Raw genomic sequence first — 11,735 nt, forward strand, 5'->3', positions numbered from 1 at the left:
TAATAAATGAGAATAGTGCTGCATGTGGAGAGGTAGCGAACGCTGAAAATAGCAGCGACAGTTTCTCCCTCGCTCTTCAAAAATGGGAATTTTAATTTTCAGGACAGGACCACCACCACCATCATCACACATCAGACGTCTATTTGTCGTGGGTTGAGGAGAAATTAATTCTTCCCAATCTATTTACAACAAAATATATCTTTAATCACTAGCATATTCTTCGTTGTTTCTTCTGTTGTTTACAACGTCTTTCACAAATATTCCTCTAGATTATACTATTATTATATTACATATTATTTTTATTATTATCATTATTATTACTATTATTATTATTATATTATTATTATTACCATTATTATTATACTCATACTGCTCTCATCATGTTTCTTTGTTTTTTTTTGTTTCGATATTTTTTAAAAAATGTTTTTTATTCCTTTTCAAGTCTTTCATGAGTCTTCTCATCCATCTTTTCCTCAACACATTCAAATCCTCAATACACAACCGTATCCTAAATGTTGCTTTGGGGTCTCTCAAACCTCAATTAAATGCAAAAGTCTGAAAGTGTCGAAAATGCTCCGTTTTGTCAACTTGACACTTCGTTTTAATTAACGGGAAAAAGAAGAATTCAAAGATGTAAAATTTCAGAATAAAACGTTTTTGTAGAATGAGAAATTCTCTATTAAGAGGTCTATAACATTTTGTCGCTACATTCTTTTCTTATATGGACTTTTACGTTTGGAAAAAAAAGCTCAATCCTTATTTCTCAATCCAATAGCAGCAGCAGCAGTCAGATGCCGGTTTCGATTGGATTTTCCGGAAGACAGCGCATGTTTTAATTGGAGTACCGATGCAATTAACATACATGTGGGAATTCCATTCCACATTCATTCACATTTGTCAACGGTTATTATGGCTTTTCTATGAAACACGTCACTCACACGCTTCATTTTCTACAAATTATTTATTTGAACGCAAAAAAAATCACACTTAAGGGTGAAAAAATCTCAAATATTATCGAAACCTTAGTCTTTAAATCAGACATTCTGATTACAGATTACGGTAATGAACAAGAATAAGCAATGTTTACTTGTACAACAGAACAACAACAGATTATTATTTTGGTAAATTTTTGAAAACCTCCAAGTGTGTTCGTCCAGTAATATAATACACTGATTATATTTAAATTATTTCCATTTTTAGGATAAAAATTCCTTTTAAATAATCTTTCCCATCGAAGAAAACGATTGCAGCCTTTCATTCATTTTGCACTCATTCATATATGTTTATGTGAATCTACATTTTTATTTTATATTTCAAATTTTTATTATTTGCTTCTATTTGTATTTGGTATTTTATTTGTATTTGGTTGATTTGTATTCTGTTTGTATTTCTTTTGGCAAAATCTATTGATTTCTCCGACGAAGGGAAAAAAAACTGTCGAGTTCAAACGGCACAAGCGTTGTCAAATTATGAAAATATTAGCCGGAGAAAAATTCTGATATTTTTTTTCATAATGTACATTCTATAAGTCTTAAAGACAGTTAAAGTTATACATCCAGAACTTAGAACGATACTGAAATGTTGTAAAAAGGAGCTTTAAACCTAGTTATTTCTGGAATGCGATAATGGATTCGACTATTAGGTTTTCCTCGCCCAAACATACGTACATAAATGATTAATGAAAGCATTTAGAATGACAAAATATGCTTATTTTCTCAAATACCACTTTAAATATAATACACTGATTATATTTAAATTATTTCCATTTTTTAGGATAAAAATTCTTTTTAAATAATCTTTCCCATCGAATCATCAAAAAGTGAAAAATTCTGTGAAATTTTCTTCGCACCTACTTATTACCAGTTTTTTTTTCTCGTGGAATTTTCACATATCTCCTAATTTAACTGCGACCCATTGTAGTTTTGTTCTACTTTAATGGATAGAGACTCCCAGCCACCGTAATAAAGCAATGAATAAACTTTTCATTTATTTTTATGTTCGTATTTTTCTTAGAGGAATTAAAACAATAAACCTCTTCAGAGAGCGGAGAGTGCCGCATGCTAAATCTCTCTGCTCTCGCCTGTTCTACGCTGACGCTCTCTTCTCCTTTTTTTTCCCTGGCTTCCTCAAATCCTCAGATTTCTCGGCTGAGATTTCCCGAATTTTGCTTCGTACATATAGCGTTGTTTGTTTGTTTGTTTTGTTTTCACGCTGGAAAAGATGTTTGCGGATGTGCATGTCAGGTGTGTATGTAATCAGATGATCAGCAGCACAACACTTCAGTTGGCGTGCGTTCGTCCGTCGTTTCAGCCATCGCCACATCTAAATTGGTCCGTCTATCATACGTGGGATTTCCGTAGAGGATTAGCCTCAAGACTCATTCTCAATTCCTTTCAAAGAAATATTTGTCAGATTTCTTACGCAATCCCTTTTATCCCCGTTCATAGACTTTTCTGGAAATTTCTAGGAATCTGGAAAGATTTGCTTTTCCGCTTTTTTTTTTTCGTTTTCAATGTGAAATTTGTGAAATTCTTTCCACATCCTGCTAAATACTTTAAAGAGACCTTTCAGGTAATCGGTATGTGATTTTCCAATTTTTTCCCTGATGTATAACCGGCAAAAAAAAAACTACCATCATTTCTCAAACTTCATTTCGAATACGTTTATGTGAAGGGACTTTTGCCTGAGGCACCTTGACACGAGATGTCATTGTCGAGAAAGAAAGAAAAGAAAATGATGAGAAAGTCATTGTGTAATGTGTGACAATTTCTGGATTATTCCTGGAATTTTTACCACTGTCCGCTGTTCGCAAAAATTTCCACATTGTAATTCTCTTTTCATCTTTTTAATCCTAAGTCTGTGACCCCACCTTAAGCAATAGGTCGGTTGTAATAATTGTAAAAAAAAAGCGCTCTGAAACTACCGTAACGTGCAACCGTGCGATCATTATTTTTTTTTGGACGCGAGGAACGTTCCTTGATCCAGGCACGAAGTGATGGAGTAGTCTTCTTGCTTGTACTATACGTGTACAATTAACTGATGTGAAATGACGGTAGTCAGATCTTTTTCTCTAAAATTTTAACGCCATGAAATTATCCATATTTTTGTTGAAATCCTATTTTTATTTTGGAATCTTTATTTAAACGCTGAATAACAACAGAGTTTTATGCTCTATGATCATGAGCGAAAGCGTAGTTAGTGGTAATTTATGTGTTTTTTTCGATCTCGACTCTGTTAATTACTTTCTACTCTGAAATTATTGTGAAAAATATTCTGTCTGCTGGACACATTTGTTCCAAAGTTTGTAGTACGTTTTATAGTTATACTTTTTTTTTTTTCTTTTTCGCAAAAAACGTTCGCGAAATATTCTAATTTTATTTTATTTATCATTTTATTTGCGTTTTTTTAAAAAGGAAAAATGTCCGCAAAATTATTAACTTATTTTATAACTTATTTTATATTAACTAACTTATTTTATATTAACTTATTTTATTTTATTTATGATTTTATTTTTAGAAGAAATCTTTCGCGTAAGGTATTTCATAGCAATTTCATTGCATGACCAGTTACTTCAACAGCAATTGAATTGAGAAATTTTCCAGGATTTTCCAGGATTGAAGCTAACTCGTGCGTGAAATTTCTTTTCTTATCCCTATCCGAAATTTAATTTCTCATAGAGCGATTCACTTCGGCGATTCACCATTCGTAACGGGATAACCTCTGGTTTTTTGCGATCTTTGTGGTCAAACCTCGATCTTTTCTTTTTCTTGATGCAATAAGAAGTCGTCAGTACCTCACGCAACGTTGTATGTGTCCTCTGGGAAAAATGCTCATTATTCTCCTCAATAGAGTGTATAGATTACTGGATTATACACGAGGATTATGGCTCTGATGATGCCAAATAAGGAATATGTTTCGTGTAAATGGGGAGAATTTTTAGCGTTTTCTCTTTTCTCCTCCTTTTCTTTGCGGTATTTTCCTGCTTGTGGCGAAACACATTTCCAGTTTATAGCCACAGCTATTCCAGCTTTTCTCAGGATATAGTCATTACTTCGAAAATAAAAACAAATTGCTTCTATGAGCTCTATGAGAAAGATGTATGCGACAATGATTGATTAATAAATAATAAATAATAATATGATATAATAATATAATAATGACAACAATAATAATAAACAATATATAAAAAAATATAAAAAAAAATTTAAAAAATATAAACGTATAAAAATATATTATAATAAGAACAATAAAATAATTTAAAAAATAATAAAAAAGTAATATAATAGCTATAAAAATCAAAAAAATATCGTTGATGTTGTTTTACAATGAGCTCTTTTTCTTCAGAGCATTTTCTCCGGAAAATCTGCTTGAGATCTAAATGTATTCGCATACGTAGACTCATAAATCCCTACTCTTTTCGAATAAATTGTATTTATGACGATTTTATGGGGGGAAATTAATTAGGGGAATGCTAATGAAATCTACATACATACGTGTGTCCGCAAATGCTATCAGGGAATTGTTCCTACGGGTGCCATTTACAGGAATTTTCTTCTGTTCAGCTGTTCGTTGCTTCCAGTATATTGATATTACGCTTAATATCAATATCGTTTTGTGGCACACAGCGATTCTACCACGGCTTTTCTCCTTCTTTCACCTATAATAAAAGGTAGAAGGTTGCGTATTACGATTTTATTCTTATAAGTACTTATCTATCAAACATTTTTCCATTCTTGTTTTGTCGATTTCCTCTCATCCTCATAATTAAAACCTCAAGCGGCCTCATCTACCATCAAAATTACATCTTTACAAAAAAAAAAAGAAAAGGAGATAAAAAGTTGTAGAATCTGTTCGCTTTCTGTCATCACATCTACAGAATCTGAACATAAATTCCCGGTGAAGCTACTGTGAACTCTTCAGGTAAGGTTATAGTTGTGACTGGCTCGGTCTGATTTCCGCTTCCCATCTGATTTCTGGATTTGGAGAAGATTTTCGCCCTAGTACTTCTCGAACCCCTGCCTGTTAGCAGTAAAAGAACAAGCACTGAAAATTAGAAAGAACACTGGATTTAAAGGAAGAAGAAATAATAATTAAATATTATATTAGAAAATTTAAAAATAGAAAGAAATAGAAATAATAATTTTGTTTAGAATTAATAATTAGTTAGTTTAAAAAAATAATCAAATATTAAATTAATATTAAAAAAATAAAGAAATTTTGGGATCTCTCCACAAAGCTGTACCAATAAAGGTGTAGATCACGTCCCGGAGGGCGATCACTCTCAATCCCTCCCGGTCGTCCTGAGAAACGGCGTGGGAAATGGCTTTGAGTTTTCTCACGAGGCACCTGCTGACTTGTGACATTTAGCGACTGCGAGCGGACGCGTCACGTCTGCTGTCGAGTGGACAACCAATGAGCTACTGACGCTGCCTCCGCCGCTCAGTGGCAAATGCTCGCCTGCGCTAGTGGAGCTTGCACGTCACTAGGTGCCTCGTAGGGAAATTCGGTCGTCGAAGCCGCTATTCACGTCGTTTTTCGGGACAACAAGGATTGGGCGTGATCGCCCTCATACACTTATCCGAACACCCCTAATCCTATATTTTAGCTAGAAGATCCCAAAATGGTTATTTTTATGTATGTTGCCTTCAAGCTATGACAAACCCTACTTTTACAATGCTTCTCGCCGTTATGTCTGTTTCTCCGCATTATCCATGCGTGTAGAGTTTCGTTCATATGTAAAGCTCTTTAAATTTTTTTAAAGAAAAAACATTTTGGTTCTGTGTTGCGTGATTGATGATGCTCTTTGAAAATATTGCGTAATCATTTTATTCCAAGCTTTTGCAACGCTACATACTTCTCTATTCATATTCTCTTTTGTTTTTTTTTCTCTGAAAATAGCACAATCATGAGAAATGACAGCTTAGTAATTGTGGTCGACGCTGTTATTTCAATCCTGAGGCGATCGTGGAGAGGTTTGATCGTTTCTTCGACAACCATATTTCTTCGATTTTCATATCTAACTTCAAAAGTAATTCTGAGGCTACATTTTTTTAGTAGAGAATTAATGTCCTGCCTGTGATCAGAAAATTCAATTAGCTTCTATTCACGCTTGGAAAGATCCTGGATGGAAAAGTTTTTACGGTACCAGTTGCAAGAATACGAGATAAAGGTAAAACAAGAGCACAAAGGAAATGTTACAGGTGCAGTAAAAAATAATAAATAATAATAATAAAATAAGTAATGGAAATTAATACTAATAATATGAAATAATAACATAAACATCACAAATAATAAAAATAAATAAAATAAAAAATAATAAGAACACAACATAAGCACTAACACGGCGACTGTACTAGTTTCACATATCGCTTCTTACGCACTTTGTGTAATCCGTAAGTGCCTTAATGGCGGTATTCCTACGAGTGAATAATAAAATAAGTAATAAAAATAATAATAGTATAAGAATAGAAGAAATAATAAGGATGAATGCTAAAATAAATAATAAAATATTAATAAAATAAATATGAGACCTACGATATATGCTAGCTACGTACGTGTATTACTTCCTGCAGTGAGCGTATGAAATTTTACATAGTCCTTTGTTCATTCTGTTCTATTTTTACACGATATTTCGACTTCTTCCTCAAAAAGCAACATTTTTTCCGGCTTTTTTTTTTGCTTTTTTGTTCTTTGCGGAGTCAATGATGTTTCTAACAAATTCTGTGGAAATAGGGAAAATATCAATGCTAAAACAGTAATTTCCTCCCTTTTCACGTCTTAAATTATTTATAGACATTATTTATAGGTTAAGAATTTATAGACCTTCTTTCGCAAGCTCTATGTAAATTTAATAGTTTTCTATTTTTTCCTATTTTAGAAAGTAGTGATGGCTTACTTTGATAAGTGATAAAAACACGGTTATTAAAGCAAAAAAAAAATTTTGAAGTCAAAGAGCACTTAACAAACGGGGAAAACTATGAAAAAAAATCTTGATATTTTTTAATAAAAATCTATAGATTTTTATTTTTATTTTTAAATTTTTATTTTTATTTTTGGAGAAAAACTAAAACCCGTAAAATATTTCTTGACAGTTTCCGCTAGATGACATCTTTTTTTCGTATATCCAAGCGATTATGAATTACAAAAGGTTAACCTAATATGGAACAAGTTCATTAGCGGTGTTCTGGAATTCGTTACGGACGGCTGCTATTTCTGTTTACGCTCTTGTGATGTCCTTTGAAGAGGAGTGCTTTCGTCTTAAACAGGACTAGCTTTTTTTCAAAGGGTAAAATGTTTCATACATTGAGAAACGCATTGTCTGCTGCTGAAGGTTTTTCGTTCTCCCGGTGAACTCATCAACTTTTGATTTGATCTCTGTAAATCAATGAAAAAATGTGAACGTAATTTATTAATGTAAATGCAAATTGTCTTATATATAGACTTCACATTATGTATTGATCGCAAAATTAGTGAGATTTTAAAAATTAAATTTTCTTTTCTAGAAAAATTGACAACACTTAAAAGTTGTTGCCGATACTCTATAAATACGTAGATAAAATTAGAGTACTTCCTCCGCCTTCTCGTTTGAGCGATAAAAATCATTTGTATTTTTTGTGTTGGAGTAAACTTATGCTATTTTTAGTAGCTATGATCAGACAGAACTATGATCATCTCTGAAATCATCATCATCCCCTTCGTTCCATTACGTTCCTCTTCTCCTACACGGGTCCATACAAATCCAATTTCTTGTAATCAAAAAACACGAATGAACGCTGTTCCTTCATGATGCATTTGTTTTGTTGTTCTTCTACTCTGGACACATCCTGTTTAGCTTGACTGGGTATAAATGTCAGATGTTCATCGTCTACTGATCGCTGTTTTAGGTCAGACGTTCGTCCTCGCTTCAATTCACTCCTACCGATTCTGTTGTTATCGACGACGCTAAACTTTCAGAAGTAAGTGAAACTGAAGTGTCTCTAGCCAATCCAAGAAAACGAGAACATTCGAATTTTTCGACAAATTTCCTGAGTTGAGCTTTTTCTTTCACTGGAGAATAGCGTTTGGGGTTTCTTGAGAATGTTAGGGAAAAGGTGAAATGCCTTTTAAAAGTTATGGAATCGGAAGTGTCAATCAATTCACGAGGTCAATTATTTTATTTTTATTGATGTTTTTTTTAAATGAGTTGCCTGAAAAATATGTAATAGTAATATAGTATATCGAGGTAACTTTTTACACAAAATTTACAATTTACATTGTTTACTAAACTTACAATTCACATTTGCAAAATGATAAAATGGAATCGAATAAAGTGGATTTATTTATTTATTTATTTGTGTCCACTTATTTATAGGTGTGCGATGGAAGAGAAGCGAGAATTTCTTTTTTTTTTGAATCCATAAAGTTACCTCGTCCGTTAATCTCGCCATCAATTCATTTTCTTTGGTTTTATTTGTTGATTTGTAGTCAATCAGTCAATTTTATCGAGTTGAAGTATTTTTTTTATTTCTTGCTTATGTGGAAGGAACTAAAGACTGAGTTGGGCACATGTTCGACTGTCCTTAAATCTTCCCATGTTAAATGGGTAGTTTATTTTTATTGATTTACTTCAACTGTAGTCAAGATCAATATTGATCTTTCTGATCGATCTTCTTTTATAAGCAGCTAACGTTTCGGCGTTATCTCCTTTCGTCGGCGCCTAGAAAATTAAAACCTTCGGTCACTGATGAGGCAGAAAAGATCAATACCAATCCTGACTACAGCTCAAGCAAATCAACAAAAAAATCTAGAAGGACTAAGCGCTATTATTTCTGGATTTATGGTGTGGAAAGGGGAGAATTTTGTGTTTTTGTTGTAATACTTAGAAACTATTTTCGGAATCCTATCTATTATTCGGGGGGAAATCCGTCATCAAAAATTTTCCTCTTACGTTGTCATCACGGTATTTTTTCACGAGCCTTTTTCTCCTGGTGAAAAGGAATTAAATCTTCACATTTTCTTTCATCTCATGCTTGCGTGCATTTGACAGCTTCAACGTTTTTTTTTCTGCGTTACATTTTCCTGCAGCGATTCAAAGAAATGCGAAGCGAATGCGTACTGCTTTGTTCAATCCTAAACATTTTAAAGGTGTCCGGTCTTTCACGAACAACAAGTGCTTGCAGTAGTAATATTCGTACACAGTTCACATATCTGTTCGGAATGAATTCGTGAGTTCGACACACATTTTTTTCTTTTTTTTTCTTCTATTTTTTTTCATAGTTTATACCGTATTTTTTTTATCGTTCTATAAAGGTGTAATATATGTTTGGGATGTTGTCGTATACGAGTTGCATCTTGTCTTATAGGAATGATCAGCATAGCAATATCTGTCGTCAGTAAGTCTATTGTTATTATTTTTTTCCTAAAGGCATCACTCCACAAATCTGAGGTGGTACGGATTTCAGGTGGAGTATTCGTGTACGGGATAGGTAGATTATGGAGGGGGGGGGGGACGGTGATTCCGTCCATTTCTTCTTAATTCCCGTAAAAAACGGCCCGGAAGATGCGGCGCCGCGCAGGGCTGGCGCGCTCCAATCGAACTCCGTGTAGAAAATAGTGCGCCGGAACGCTTGAAGCGGATCTTCCGGGCCGTTTTTTACGGCAAGTAGGGAGAAATGGACGAAATCATCCTCCTCTCCATAATTTACTATCCCTTATAAGAATATTCCAGCTGAAATCTTCACCACCTCAGATTCGAGGGGTGATGCCTTTAAGATACAACGAAATGCTTGTTTATTTTATCTACTGTGTTTGATTTTGTTTTTTTTCAGCTATATGCTGTTTACTTTCTGTATCGAGCAGTCTTTCGAGAGATATGCAGAATGTAGTGAGCGCTCCAATCGCTAGCCTCGTCCTTTTTCAAATCGCTACAGCTATGCTTTTAATTATTGGTGTCCTAATTGACACACATTTTCTATTAGTGCCATTCCTGTTGAATTCGGTGAGTAAAAGAAATGAATTGTACGAGGAAAAAAAACAGAAAAAAATCTAATTCAATTGTTTGAATAATATCCTAATTAAAGCGTCCTAACTTCATTTACAAAGAATTTATACACATTCCTTCCTTCCTTCCTTCCTCCTTGTTTGTTCAACTTTTTGAAAATTTCCTGGAACTAAAACTCTGGGAAACTATGCGCTGTAATTCGACGTTTTACTCTGACCTGTACTTTTTTTCGTTACTTTAGTTGTATAGGAGGACAAATTACATATTACTTCTGAATGAAGCCATTTTTAATCGCATTTCATACCTAAAAACACCAAAAATGTAAAGTTTTATTCGATTGAAATCGAAGAAATCTAAAAAGATACCCTGATTAAGAAATCTTATAGAAATTTTCAACTACACTTCATACCTAAAAACCCCAAAAATGTCTAATTTTATCCCATGGATAAGAAATGTGAGAAGAACCTCTGAGAAAGAATTATCCGGCACAGTTTTTAGGTTCTTCATATATGCTTAGCCGTTGGTATCGCTATATCTGTACTATTTTCTTCGGGAGATATTAAGAAGCTGTACGGTCCTCATGTGGGTTGCTTCATACACGTCTTGCACGAGAATCCTTTTTTTTTCAATAAAAATTCTGTTGTTGGAAGTCTTTTGAAGATGTACAAGCCAAAAAGTCGTCGATTTCTCTTTTCAGATCATAATTATCTGCCTGGTGGCGCTAGTCCTATACGTTTGGTTCACAATTGTGGTAACAATGACGATAATATTAATTCGAGACAAGAGACGACTTGGGTTAGTATTTTAAATCTGTTTTTTTTTTTTGTCATTCTTCTTCCAGAAATGGTACCTAATTCCATGCTAATACGAGTGAGTTTTGTGCTTCTTTCGAAATTCTTTTCGAAAAATTTTAAAATTTTAGAGAATATTTTGGAAATGCTACCACATACAGGCTAGTTTTTCAACTGATTCTACTGCACTAACTTCATCCATCAATCTTCACGCTTTTTTTTTTGCTTCTTTTTTTTAGAATTTTTTTTTAAATCGATTCATATCGATTTACTAAACGCTTTTGTTGTCGCTTTTAGTGTTTAGGAATGTGGGTGGGATTTTTTTTTTGAATTATTATTACTCCGTTTTCAGTTATGATCACCAGGATGAGTTTGATACCACTCGAGGTGCAATTGATCGTATTAGCAGTTCTGTTATATAGTCTCCAGTCCACAACCTCCGGGAGACTCGTATCGGGAGGATCATCCGCTCCTAACGTGGCCCATATCATTTCGAGTGTTGAAGTGCTTTAGAAATGTATTGTTGTTGTGTTGTCAAATTGTTTATTATGTGCACATCTCGTAATTGTCCACTTAAATGGACTTTTTTTTCAAAAAAATGGTTTGAAACACCGTAATACGGGTAAATGACTGTGTTTCTGATTCATTTGATGGGTTTTGTTCAGTTGTTTGTGTGAATAAATGGTAGACAAAGTGTTTTACAGTATTTTTTCTTACAAAGAAAAAGTAATTGACAGTTCGCTTCTATTGACAACGAATGCGGTTCTTCATATATGCTTAGCCGTTGGCATCGTTATATCTGTACTATTTCATGAAGTTTCAGGTTTTTTTTCTTTAAAGACAGTATTTTTTTTTATCTTCTAAAACGAATCTAGTACCAATTTATCGGCTACGGAAGAATGGAAGGTAACTGGATCGCTAACTGAATTTTTTTTCACAAAAATTTGTAGGGTTTAAAAATGAAT

At 33.6% G+C, this 11,735-nt stretch overlaps 1 protein-coding gene across 2 annotated transcripts; it reads left to right on the forward strand.

Annotated features, from left to right (window-relative positions):
- Positions 1 to 6,124: 6,124 nt before the first annotated feature.
- On the forward strand, positions 6,125 to 11,192 carry RB195_000123 (uncharacterized protein; the record flags this gene model as incomplete). 2 transcript variants are annotated; one of them, XM_064196288.1, is made up of 9 exons in its annotated part: positions 6,125 to 6,169; positions 7,884 to 7,955; positions 9,124 to 9,203; positions 9,289 to 9,371; positions 9,807 to 9,976; positions 10,478 to 10,561; positions 10,677 to 10,774; positions 10,902 to 10,931; positions 11,123 to 11,192. In XM_064196288.1, the coding sequence occupies 9 exons, from the start codon at positions 6,125 to 6,127 to the stop codon at positions 11,190 to 11,192; spliced, it is 732 nt and encodes a 243-aa protein (XP_064052169.1). The 2 variants fall into 2 exon arrangements, with proteins under 2 accessions (XP_064052169.1, XP_064052170.1); XM_064196289.1 differs by lacking the exon at positions 6,125 to 6,169 and adding an exon at positions 7,664 to 7,726.
- Between the last annotated feature and the right edge of the window lie 543 nt (positions 11,193 to 11,735).

The sequence above is a fragment of the Necator americanus genome, chromosome IV (assembly GCF_031761385.1).
Source record: "Necator americanus strain Aroian chromosome IV, whole genome shotgun sequence".
NCBI lineage: Eukaryota > Metazoa > Nematoda > Chromadorea > Rhabditida > Ancylostomatidae > Necator > Necator americanus.